The sequence below is a fragment of the Zonotrichia albicollis genome, chromosome 10, assembly GCF_047830755.1.
Source record: "Zonotrichia albicollis isolate bZonAlb1 chromosome 10, bZonAlb1.hap1, whole genome shotgun sequence".
NCBI classification, from domain to species: domain Eukaryota; kingdom Metazoa; phylum Chordata; class Aves; order Passeriformes; family Passerellidae; genus Zonotrichia; species Zonotrichia albicollis.
Genome location: NC_133828.1, coordinates 18,999,875 through 19,012,934, shown reverse-complemented (window position 1 = coordinate 19,012,934; position 13,060 = coordinate 18,999,875). Strand labels below are relative to the sequence as shown.

General features: G+C 37.3%; 1 protein-coding gene across 3 annotated transcripts in view; it reads left to right on the top strand.

Annotated features, from left to right (window-relative positions):
* The window catches only part of RFTN2 (raftlin family member 2), a 32,126-nt gene that overhangs the window by 11,770 nt on the left and 7,296 nt on the right, over positions 1-13,060 (top strand). For all 3 annotated transcript variants that reach the window (XM_014269783.3, XM_005490898.4, XM_014269784.3), the window contains 4 exons: positions 1,242-1,442; positions 3,707-3,828; positions 4,925-5,028; positions 10,592-10,670. In XM_014269783.3, the coding sequence (XP_014125258.2) occupies positions 1,242-1,442; positions 3,707-3,828; positions 4,925-5,028; positions 10,592-10,670 (506 nt within the window). The remainder of the gene's footprint in view (positions 1-1,241; positions 1,443-3,706; positions 3,829-4,924; positions 5,029-10,591; positions 10,671-13,060) is intronic.

Below are 13,060 nucleotides of genomic sequence, written 5' to 3'. Positions count from 1 at the left end.
TTATGAACTATTTTATTGAATTTTGACTATAATACATTGCTTGCAGAGGTAAATTTCTGGTGGATGTGAGGAATTGAATAGTTGTATTGGGAAGCAATTTTCTTTTTCTGTAGAATAAGGGATCTCACTTCAATAGATAGTAAAAGAAATTAAGGTTTGTCATGATAAGCACATCTATTGTGATGTAAGCACCTGTGAAAGTGATAAAACTGTATAAAGAGTTCTCTTACTGAAAGTTCAACATTTTGTTCTGAATTTCCCTTTTTCTGGGCACATGATGTCACCTGCAGTGAGTGTAGTAACACTTCTCAAAGTAGAGAGGGATTCTTCCAGATACTGGTTCAGATTACTTGGAGTGCATATCCTATTTTGGAAATTTCTCTGCTTCTGGAGCCTAGAGAGACTGATTTCTTAACTTGGGTCATCTTAGCAAATTCCTTTGTTTGGACAGTACAAAAACTTTGATATTTAGAGGTTGGTTTGCATTGATTTAGGCTGCCCAGCAGTATTGGGCAATCCAAGAATATTTCTGGGCAGCTGCTTTGTGTTACTTCTGTACACCAGTGGCACACAAGTGTATTTGTAGAACGCACTCACATAGTTGGGGTTTCAATAACTTGCACCAGTGATTTCCTAATATGCTATGGCTGTGTCAGTTTTTAGTGAGTGCTTGTGTGTGACTGGTTTTGTTACAGCATTGTATTAATACCTAGACAGAAAACTAATTTGAAGATAAATTGGTTTTGTACCCTTAACTTCCACTGATCATCATCATTTTACTGTGGGAAAATCCCAGTAAGCAACTAATTACACTGATACTTCAGAGAATAATGGGTTAAAGTCAGTGCAATGCATTCCTTATATTTGCAAGCTTAGAAAATTGGCTTTTGTTTTTATAGTTGCTAGTATTTGTAGCCAGAAGTTCCACAAGTGGCAGAAATGAAGGCTGTTTGCACTGGTTTTTCTTAGTCCTTGTATGTTTTCTTTATGCAAACCCCAAGTACCTGAAGAATTCAGTGACAGCCCAGCTGTAATAAGTTCCCATTTTCCTTGTATCCCAAAGTGTACCTCCCCTCACACCTTCTCCTGAGTGTGTTTAGGTCTTAAGCAGAACAACATTAAGAACCACTTATTAAAACTGTTGCTTAGAAATAGAAAATTATGTTAAAATAGGAGATGAGTAATATTACAAATTTTAGAGCACTGTCTTTGAAGTTCATTCTTCCTTTCTCTCTCCTTAGACAAGCTCTATACAGTCTTCAATGTTTTTGATGATGATTCTACCTGCTGGACCTACCACGAAGGTGTTTTGTCTATGAAAGTAACAAGAAAAGGGCCAGTTGTTAGTACTCTGGAAGCAGACTGGCTAGAATTAACTACATTTTATTATAAACAAGGATTGGCCTTAGTTGATTCTTTTGTACACTGGGAAAGTAATAAAGGTGAGTACTGTGCCAGGGTACCGTGAAACTTTTGCTTGTTTACATAGAACTATGTAATTTGAAAAAATTAGGGTTATATTTTGCTTCTTGATGGGAGGGTATATATGTGAGTGTGTCAAGATGGATCTGTAACTGCCCAGAAAATAAATTACACCCTTTTAGGTATCAGATTCCACAGATTTATAATAGACTAAGTAATTGAAATTCTTGCTTTGTTTTATCAAATTGCCAATTTCCAAAGCAGCAAACTAGAGCAGCTTTATAACAAAATAAACCTTTTGTGCTAGTTCTTCTGGTTGGGTTTGTGCTTTTTCAAGGAAAAGACAATAGGATGAAATGTGTTTAGAACTCTTGAACTCGGTTGCTGGTAAAATATGTAATTGAGAGATTCATTTCCATTTGAATTGGATTTGTCTGAAAGCCAGAAGTTAAAAGTGTGCAAAAAACAGTAGTTAACTACTGTTATACCATTACTTGAAAAAAAGTGAAGAAAATTGTAGTTCCTGTTGTTAGGAGTACAGACCAAAACAAACTGAGATGATTAATAAATTCCAAAACAATTAACTCTTTTAACAAATGTTGTTTGATAGCAAACCTACACTGTACTTCACTAAGGTGATGCTCTGGTTACTTTTTACCTGTCTTGCTTGTACTAAGATGCAATTTGTTGATGTTCCTTTAGAATTAATTCTTGCAGTGTAAGCAAGTGAAATACAGGGTTGCAGTAGAGAAATGTCTTGTCAAATCTTAGTTGAAAAGGCTCCAGGGACCTTAAACAGTTTTTTGTAATGCTCAGGATGATTAACAAGTGTGATAGATAATTAATAATGTATTAAAGTGGCTTTCATAAGTCACTTTGTCTTAATTATATGAGGAGGTAAAACTACTGTCAGTTTGAGCAGCTGCTATATTTACTATGCCTTATGCTTTTTTCTGATAATTTTGATTTAAAACAATATGAACTCTTGGATTATTGAAGGCCCTGAAAAAAAACCTGCAAAACACAAGATCTTTGCAATTTAAATTATGATTCTTCAAAAAAAGAAGCCAAACACTGATGACAGTTCTTCAGTTTTCATTGCTTTTGAGTGTGAATCACAGTGTTTCTGTAGCTCTGCAGTAAATTTAGTGACTCAGAGGCACATAAGCTCATCAATGTAGATTTACTTCTGATGGAATTTGGCAGCTAGTCCCTCTCAAACTGCACATTTTGTGCACATGAGCAGTCTAATGCCACGGTTTGTAGCAGTGGTCTTTTTTACTCTGAAACTGTTATTCCTTTTTATTGAAATCAGTGGAACAACCGAATTTCCTTCAGTGGGGGAGAGGTGAGAATTCAGAGTTGTAGTTTTCATTATAGAGTTTTTTTAGAGCTGGAAAAGAACTCTCTGGAGATCTGTTACAGTTCACTGAAGGGTGGTTTTGCAGCTGTTGAAATTAATCTTTGCAGCTGTTGTCCAACAACAGTTTTACAGTCTTTCATTCCCCACAGAGAGAGCTGTCTGCTCTTCTTTGCTTGAATAACTCCCCATCTTTAATACCCAGGTACTAACCTATCTCATCCAGTATTGGAGGGGATTTAATGCTGATATTCTGAGGATTACATGATTTTGCTGTACCAATTTAGTTGGTTAGTCAGCTGTCAATGTGCATTTCCACAAAAGGCTTCCCAAAGGCTCTTAGGAGGAGGAGAACCAGAAACTGAATCTGTATTTGATGCACAGCTTTAGTTTGGGCCAAACGGATGCTGCTGGCCTTTGACATGTGAGTCAGACACTTGTGCTCTCAAACTTCCTTCCCATCAGGAATCCTCCTACAATTACTTGTTCAGGCTCTTCCTGTGGCCATTTGTGTATTTAAGTGGCTGTAGCTGAGCTTTACACTTCATGGTTCACTCATTTTTGTGCTGTCTCCCACCACACCAAAAGCCACATGTCTTGTCAGGAGGACAATATTGAAGCTGGGGAAAAAAGGGTTGTGCCCATCCTCTGTAATGGATATGTTGAATACAGGGAACTGGAATTGATACTGGAGTATGGAAGGGGTTAATGCTTTTGAGACAGTTGTTCATAGTTCAATTTGTGTAGAAAAAAAAAGGGATTTTAATAATAAGTTGACTTGCACACTCCATAAATAACCACAAATTTGAGTTTGCTGAGTCATTTAATTTTATTTTAGAGAACTGTTCAGTGAGAAAGAAACATCTTGTGTACATCTTGTTAATCTATCAACCTAAAACTTAATGCTTATGTTTATGTTCACAGGGGATTATTTGCCCAAATCTTTAGAGGGATTATTTATCTATGAAGAAGAAGGTGCTGGGGTTCCAGGTTCTACCAGGAAAGGAAATGATGCAATAGTTGTTGAACAATGGACAGTCATTGAGGTAAATAGGTGATGATTTAGCAGTGCTATTTCCTACTGCTATTTTTCTTTGTTTTTTCCTTTAGGATGCTGGTACCAGTGTTCCATAAGCATTTAGAATGGTTTCCTGAAGTCACCTTCATAGGCTTTACTAAAGCCCCAAATGATAAAAATGAAATCAAATATCTGTGGGCATTGGTAAATGTGCATAAAAGAAATATGCCAGAGGAATTCTGGCCTGACATTTGTAAATGTTCATACTAACAAGTACAACTACCAAAGAAAACATCTTGGGGGATTTTTTGTGTGTGTTTCAGACCAATTTAGGTGTAATTTCAGCTAGTGCAGGTCACCTTTTTTTAAAAGGGGAGAAAATAGCCAGATCTAGAAAACCAACAAGAGAAAATTGATAGTAAATTAATTCAGTACAATGTTCAGATATGTATTTTTACTGCTAAATATGGAAGACTTGGGTTTCCTAATAAATTTACATCTGCTGCTGTAGTGGGTTGCAGCAATAAAATTACTTAAATTACTCTTTAGAAATATTCTTATAATTTAGGATTATTGCTATGAATGACCTCTGAAAGCAGTTGTTGGATTATGTTGTTGGATTTTCTTACTTGTGAAATATCCAATGATAAACACGTTTGCAAATGCGAAAAAAGTTAACATCAAACTAAAGACTTGTATATTTTAAAAAGACCACCACCAAAAAACCCACTAAAACCTTAAATATGTAGCTAAGTGAAATGCTTATTTATCATATGTGGAGTAAATAAAGATGTCAATGGAGACACCTAATTATGATGCTTTAGAAGTTTTAGGCACTAATTTAACAAAGTGACAAGTTTAATGAGTGAGATGCTTTGAATTATGTCTTGATGAGTCAGAGCTCATACCTAATGTTAATAAATTCAGTTTTCCATGGATTTTGTTGTATTGAATTTTTCAAGTTGTTTTCAGTTTGAAATAATGAATCTCCACCAAACAACAGTTTCATGTCCTCTCAAAGGATTATCTCATTAAAAGTGAGATGGGAGGTGTTGTAATTGTGTAGAAATGCCAATAAAACCTGTACAGAGTCTCTTTACTACTTTTTATGATTATTAATGTAGGGGTGTGAAATTAAAACAGATTATGGACCTTTACTGCACACGCTGGCTGAGTTTGGATGGCTGCTGACCTGTGTCCTGCCTACACCCATTGTACGACATGACAGGTACCCCAACTCTTGATTACAGCATTTTTGGTGTGTATGGCTGAGAATTATTCAATAATTACTTGCATACTTGAATGTAAAAGGAAGAAGAATACTGCTGATGTTAAATGTATGTGAAGCTTGAGATGTAAGTAGCATTTTCATGAGGGCTTTGCCATATCTGCTTAGGACTACTGATTTCAGTGAGTCTAATACTAAATTTAAAATACATTGTGTAAATCTAAACATGAAAGATTTTATGTAGGAAACTTTTTATCACATACCCAGTCCTCAGCAATGGGGGTTACTCATGCTTCAACTAGAAACAAGTGTTGAAATATTTCACTAGTTTTAGGACCTTGGTGAATGACTGATTTAGACCATGGAAAAAGCCATGTTGTCACAAGACAGTCATGGAGTGTTTGTTGCAAATTAGGGCAGAGAATGTGCTAATCCAGCAAGTTGTTGGGCTGTTTCTCCTCTCTAATATAGACACTATGGTTCAACTCAAATACAATACCAGACTACTGGATTTCAGGTCTCTAGCAGTAATGCTTATTTAGAGCATTGATGGGACTCTTTTCTACCTAAGAAGAGCTAAATTGCAGACCTGGATTCCCCATAAGGTTCCAGGCTTGCTTTTTTTCTTCTTTTCCTTAAATAACCCCTCCCAAAAAAAGATACAATGCTAGATGAAGCATTCTTAATGCCTCCCTTCTCTCGTATTTTCTTAAGTTCTCCACCCATTAGATTAAGATTGCCAAACTTCAAAAGCAAGCAAATGTACTGAGGCAGGGCTTAGGGCTCATTAATAGCTGTGGAAAGAGTGGATGGCTTAAGTAATCTTTGGATCCCAGGCCTCACTGTGTTAAATCAAGACAGCATGAAAAAGATGTGCATGGAAGATTGTAAGAAAACTGTTGCAAGAAAGTAGAGTTCTGCTTAAGTGATTTGGCATAATTAAATCAACTCACCCCATGTAAGAAGGAGGCTTTTGTGATCAGGAAATAGGTGTTGGGGTTTTTTGGCAGTGTTTTTTCTAATAGTTGACTTTTACCAACTGGTTAAATGCAAAGGCAAAAGAAGTTGTGGTAAAATATGGCATGTTCTGTACCTTTTTGTTTTTTTGAGAGTCTCTGTTTTGCTTTCCTATGGAAGAAGTGGTTTCCAGAATATGAAACAAATGGTTATCCTTTAATTTCTTCAATAATTTTGTAGTCTAAGTGTATTAGCTTTGAACATAGTGACTTATAGTCTATATGAACTACCAGGCCTGGTTTTCATAAACAGCTGAAATCTTGGCCAAATCTTGGTGCTTGAGAGTAAGTCTTCAGAATCTGGGTATAATCTTTGAAGGATGGCAGGGAGATTTTAGTAGTCATTGTGTTCTGAGTCATAGGATGAGAGAATATTGAACTTCCAACCTTTTGTGTCCCACAAGCCATGTAACTGAACCCATCCCACAGGGTTTGGACAGCAGGGTCAGGAATGTCGTGAGCAGCTGCTGAGTGACACTGGGAGTGTCAGCCTGTGCTTGCAGCACATCAGATGGTGCTGGTTTGTACCTCAGGGATCACAGAGCCAAGGCAGGGCCAACTAAAAGATGCCAAGTGCTGTAAGGGGAAAAGAAACAGGATGCAGTGCTGTAGGAAGCATTAACAGATTGATTAGGCTGGGGCTGTTCCTTGAATCCGTGAGAATGTACCAGGAAGATATTCAGGTCTCAAGCAGTGCTGTATCCCAGATGTGAAACAGGCAGAGCATTAATAGCAGTGCCCATGCTAAAGGGGTTCTGTCCTGGCCAAATCTCAAACTGGATTCCTTTTGGACCCACACCAGAGTAACTCAGCTTAAGAAAAACCATTTGTTTTCTGGCCTAAATGGTTGAGTAGGACTTTGTATGAATTGTCTAATGCTTGTTATCCCATTGTAGCTTGTGAGTTACTCTTGGAAGAAACAGGATGAATCATGCTTTGTGTGCCTGTATGTATCTCATATACAGCAATTCAGTTTGCTTTTAAAAAAGGAAAAAAGCTTATGGACAAGAATTCCTAATTAGGGATTGAGAATTCATGAGAATCAGAAAATTAATGTCTTCCTGTTTTGATAGGCTGAGTCGTGATTGATAACTACTATTTTTAGGCAATGATGTTGGTATTTAAAGAGGAGAAGAAATTCCTGCACGGTTACTGTGTGTCTGCTATGAAAGATGCCATTACTGTGGTAGTGGTGGGTTATCCTAGGAATGCAAAAGTCTTAATAAAGAAGGACACTTTATGCTGCTCAACAGCTGGTTTTTTCCCCAGACTCAAAACTCTGACCTCAAAACCCAGCCTGAATATTAAGAGGTTTCAGAAACAGTGAAGAAACTAAGTAAGCAACAACTTGGAATAATCTGGCAAAATTATGTTTTCATGTTTACTTTTAAAATAGAATTTTTTCATAGCATTTAAAGAAAATCTTATCTATTATCCCCATTTTTACTCACTGTAGTATTTTCCTCTATTCTGTATTCCTTTTCTCCTAATTTATGGTAAAACTTTCCCTCATGTCAGATCTTTAGTGAGCATTTGCTTGTAAATTAGTATTACTGCAGTTTTTAGTAGTACCATGAGTTTGTAGAAGTCCATACGTGTTTGTGGTTGAAAACTAGAATTACTTTTAAGTCTTTTTAAATTTTTCATTTAATAGGTCCTTTAAGCCAGGACATTTAGTATCCCAGGCTGGTGTCTGTCTCCAAACTGAAAGTCTAGATGCTACCCAGTTCCAAAGGAGTGCAAAGTTATATTTTTTTGAGAAATGAAAATACCCACAAAAAGCACACCTGCATACATGAAAATAATTTATCTTATTCCCTTTGGTCATTTCCAGAAAATCTTGTCTAACATCTTTTCCAAATGTTTTTTACGTCAAATATTCATGCGTTAAAAAATGGATCTGTAAAAGCCAGAGCCATTGGCAGCACTACTGAGCTTGTAGCTTCATGGTGTTTTGGAGAACTGAAATACAGACGTGTAAGAGGACACAGTTTTGCCCATACAGCATAAGCAGACAAACAAATTGCTGGTGTTTCAACAAAAGAGTCTCTGTTGCTCTTCACCACTCTTAAAAGAAGAGACAGGAAAAAGGCTTCAGCAGCCTTACTCTGCAGTGACCTTTATTTCCCTTCCCTGAAATGGCCAGGGCAGGCTATGGGCAATGCACTGCAGAAACACTGACTTTATGGGTATGCATTTATCCTGGCTCACCACTTCATCTGTATTTTCAAAATGCCTTGACTTAGGAGGTAAAGAGGGGATGTAGAAATGTGAGAGAAACTGTGGAGCTTCCCTTGCTCTGAGCACTTTTTCTCATTTAAATTCTGTGGAAATCCCACTGTCATTGAGCTCTTTGTGAGCTAAGCTCATAGCTGCTTTGTCGTGTGCGGCATTTTAATAAGGTCACTTAGAAATTTGTTAATTTACTTCTTGTCTACTCACCATCATGTCCTTTTTTCTGTTCTAGTAGAATTTGTACAAGCTGTAGCTCAGTGTTTGGGTTTTTTTCTTTTCTCTGTAGGAATGCAGACACTGTTACAAAATAAGCCTTCGGCTCTTCCCCATGCCAGAGACTCTGCTCAGCCTTGTTGCTTGGAAGAGACATTTTTCAATTGATCAAAAGGGACATAACTGAGGCACAGAGAAATACCTCACCAAGTGGAATAAGGTTGCAGGATTGCAGATTTCCTTGTAATGACATAAAATCTAAACACTTTCTTTTAATGAATGCAAATAGTGAGGTAGGGACTCTTGGAACAGGAAACCTTGTTAGGCTTAAGGAAACGAATGAATTTGTTCTCCTGCATTTTTGTTTTTCCCACAAGCTGGAGTTTTAGTTCTCTGTTCTCATCCAGGGAATACATGCAAAGATGTGCTGTGACCTGAGTTGAGCCAGACTGAAAAAAAGATTGTGAGGGGCCAAACAAAATCACAAATCCATCATCACTAACTATTGATCTGAGTGGCTGTTTATACTGAGAATAGTCCTGGTTTGTGTACTTTCTCAGAGCTTACTTCCAGAAGCTTTACTGGGGCAGGCTGTTGACAAGCTCTTCTGAGCTCATAGGAACAGTTCTTATCCCTGGTTTTTCTTGGAGCAAGTCCCTGAGGTTAAATACAAAATAATTTTCAGTTGTGAAACATGCACCAGTTGCCTTGACTTCATATGTGTGGTGTTTGATCTTCTGACATATCCATACTGAAGTAAAAGCTTACATTGTTTTAGTAGTTCTTAGAAATGTTATGCATAATAACACAGTTTTGTGGTTGATAGAATAGGTAGAATCATAAATACTTCAAATGAACTGCCATCTCTTTGGTGTTTCTGTTTTGTTACTCATTTAGTGCACTATTAAATATGTAGTCACCCTTTGGCCAAACAACTTCAGTGTTTTACCTTTATATGCTTAAAGATCTTACTGAATACTGGCCAAAAGCAGCTGAGGGGAGAAGAACTTATAAAAATATTGTATCTGACATTTAGAAGAAAACAGGAATTTTTTAAATCTTCTTATTCTGGAGTTCTTGTCCTGAAATTGTTTCACTTTCAGTGACATGGAGTTGGGGTTTGTATTACCTGTCCTATCAATGTGGTGACATGTATTTCTGGTGGAAAGCTGATGGAAATACATTAAAACTTCCAGGATGTATTTATCACCACTACTAAGGGGGTGTAGTGCTTATGAAATATCATATCAGTAATATCTGGTCTGGGGAGCAGCTTCACTTGTCGTGTTTATTTTTCTACAGAATTCCCTTTTGGGAAGAAAACAAACACCTTTGCTTTGTCTACCATAACAGTATTAACATCTGTTAAAGTTTCAGGACTGAAGCTACTCATCTTTTTTTCCCCCTTCTTTATTTTTCTCACCAAATATTCTCTTGTCCTGCCTATGCTGGTACCTCCCTCCTACAAAACACCTGGTGTCATTCATCTCATTCTTCATGCAAAGCTTATTAAAACTGAGCTGCAGCCCTTTACCCATAGGTGGTGAGGCAGCAAGCTTATCCTGTTGTGTCAATTAGATGACATTTTACAACTTTTATTTAGCAGTAAAGAATGTTAATTCCCAAGTTTCATACCACAGAGTATTGAGAGATTTGCTGAAGCTATGGATCTATTAAGATTGGGCCTGGTTGTTGTGATATTAATAGGTAGTAATATGTTGCTGTGTATTTAACAGTGAAGGTTAACTTCAAAAAAGACTTGTGAAGGTTTGATTCAGATGTAAATGTGCAGACCTGGATTAAAAGCAGGAACTCTGATATTTAAACTTTCAAGAGCACACATGTTAAATAACTCCAGTCATGGTAATACAAGTTACTGGTCTGTCCCTATTTTCCTGTGCATCACTTTAACCAAGTCCTATGCTTCTATTTTTAAAAAAAATATCATTAAAGAACTATTGAGGAATTAATAAACTGGATAATACTCTAGTCTGTCCTCTTCTCACTTGTGAACTTACACCACCCTAAAGTTGACTTCAAATATGTTAGTGACAATTATTGCCTTTAAAACCTGGAAAACTATTTTCTTTAAATTTCAGTGAAGGAAATCTGGCCACAAAGCAAGTAATTTTTCTTCAGAGACCTGTTATGTGGAGTTCTGCTGTCCAGACACCAGAGGTGAGTAACATTTTTGTTAATATTAAAAAAATTAGTACTTCACATAATGGTAAGATACAGAAACAAACTAGACTTGAGAATTAACAGGGGAAAGAACTGGCAGAACATGGTTTCCCTGCAAATGAGTTCAGGTTTGTGGATGTTTTTTGCAGCTGGATCACATGTTATCTTTTTTCCTCAGCTGTTATCTCTTAAGCCATAGAGAAAAGCATGAGCAGGCTAAAAACCTGTTTTGTGCTAAGGAATTACTGTGTCTCAGGTGAATGTGTTTGGCTATGCTGTATTTCCTTGGAAGTCTTTAGGGAGTCTGATCAAAATCCTGCATCTCTTGCACATGAAACAGAAAACTGTTTTGACCTTCAAAACGTCAACTTTCGCATTTTTAGAAGAGAGGAGTGTTAAGCTATGCTCTGAGGGATACAGTAACCTGCAGGTTATCAGGGTGAAGGGCTGTTGTTGCATAAAAATTTGTGACAGAGATAGAGGCTTTAAAATTCCTGCAGCTGAACCCCAACAACTCTTTGTCCCTTTTGGGTGGTGTTTGTATCAAGTGCTTTGAGGATTAAGTGACTGACAGTCTCCACATTCTGCTCCAAGTCAGTGTCACAATTCCTGCACCAGCACACTGCTGAAGTAAATCCTGCTGTGGCCAGAGAAGGGGGAGCTCCTGGTGGGCTTTTCTTTGCCAGGTCTTTTGACATACTGTGATGGGTTTCCATTTTTGGTTCTTTCTCGATTTCAGTGGCTGATCTGCCTTTCTCTGTTCAATATGTCTGTCCTGTGATAATCTTAAGCAGTTAGGAAAGCTATCAATGTTTTCACTCACGTCCAGCAGTGGAGTGGTAACTTCACAAGCTCATTCATGGCATATAATTATATGGCAGTGATACCTAGCTGTTTCTTTCTCTGTTTGTATGAATATTTCCATAATTCTTCAAATTTCTTGCATTTCTATTTGATCTCTCTCTGTGGTTTTTTTTAACTGTCTGGTCAATGTGTTGCCATCATCTGTGTTTTCCTTTGTTTAGTGCTTCTAAAATATACTCTTCCTTTTTTTGTTCTTCTCCAGGCTTCTGCTTATCTCCAGCCTAACTTCCTTCTCAGTGTCCCCTGATAATTAGTACTTCCATGCCTGGAAGAACTTGCCTTCAACATGTGCACTTCAAGTCCTGTTTGTTTTTGTCTCTGCCACTGTCTCAGTTCCCAGATTGTTCTTGTATGCTATAATTTATTTCTTCATTTTCAGAATTGGAGCTTTTGCTTTTTTGCTCTTCAGAGTTCTGTGTAGTCTCCTTTGCCACTGTCTTTATCTCTCTCCATTCATACCCTCTCCTAAATTCTGCCAGTGGAATTTTTTCCCTAACCGCCCACTGTGTCAAAAGCACCTCCAGCTTTTATCTTTAAAACCTTCTGACTTCCTCCCACATGTCTGACTTTGTAGTCTTCTTTTCCTAATTCATTTCTGAAAGTAAATTTTGGACCACAATTTTTGATAGCAACATTGTAAATGTATAAAGCAAAATCATGCCAGCCATAAAATAATGCTGCTCCTGATGCTTTCCTACTTCTTCAATACTCTGTATATAATAAGGGCATGACCTCCTGATACTTAAGGCCTTGGGAAGGCTTAATGACACTTCTAACTATGTGTCTCTTAAAAGGCAGTGTAACTGTATGTCACGAGTTGGATTCTGCCAAGACATGTAATACAAACCAGTTCTGTAAAAACATTCACTCTGAGGAACTGATGAATCTTTGAGACATGGCTTAAATTAAAAATAGGAAGCATTGTACTCACTGTTTAAATTCTTTCACCCTCTTGTAGGGTGATGAGCAGCCTTGGGTATACAAATACAATGTGTTTTGTAGTTGTTGTTTTATTTTGTTGGAATGGGAAACATTTGACTTAAGCATTAAACATACTCAAAGTAAACAAGAAATAGCTGATTTGCAGCCGTTTACATCAGGATTTCTATGTTTGAAATCTGAACAAAATGTGGTTTTTTTCAGTACCAGTGAGTGTTTTTCTTCTCTACCAGAAATTTCATTATGGTGAGGTCATTTAGCTTGGGCTAAATAGGTAACTGGGCTGAAGCTGAAACATTTAGCAGAGTTACATTTTCCTTCTGTTTTGCCAATTGCGTTGGTTTGCACCATAATTTTAATCCTCCATTACTTGGTCTCTTACTCTCACAGGGTCTCTTTTCTGAGGATGGAGGATGTTATGTCCTCACAGCTCATCTCTCTGCCTTCTTATATACCTGTGGGGCAGTGGGTTGTGGCCTGGCTTGTGATTTATGTGATAGTACAGAAGCCTCTTGGGTTACAAGGGCTGTTATGTCTCTGTGGACTTTCTGTTTGTCACAAACCATTTGTTTTTCTAAGAAAGG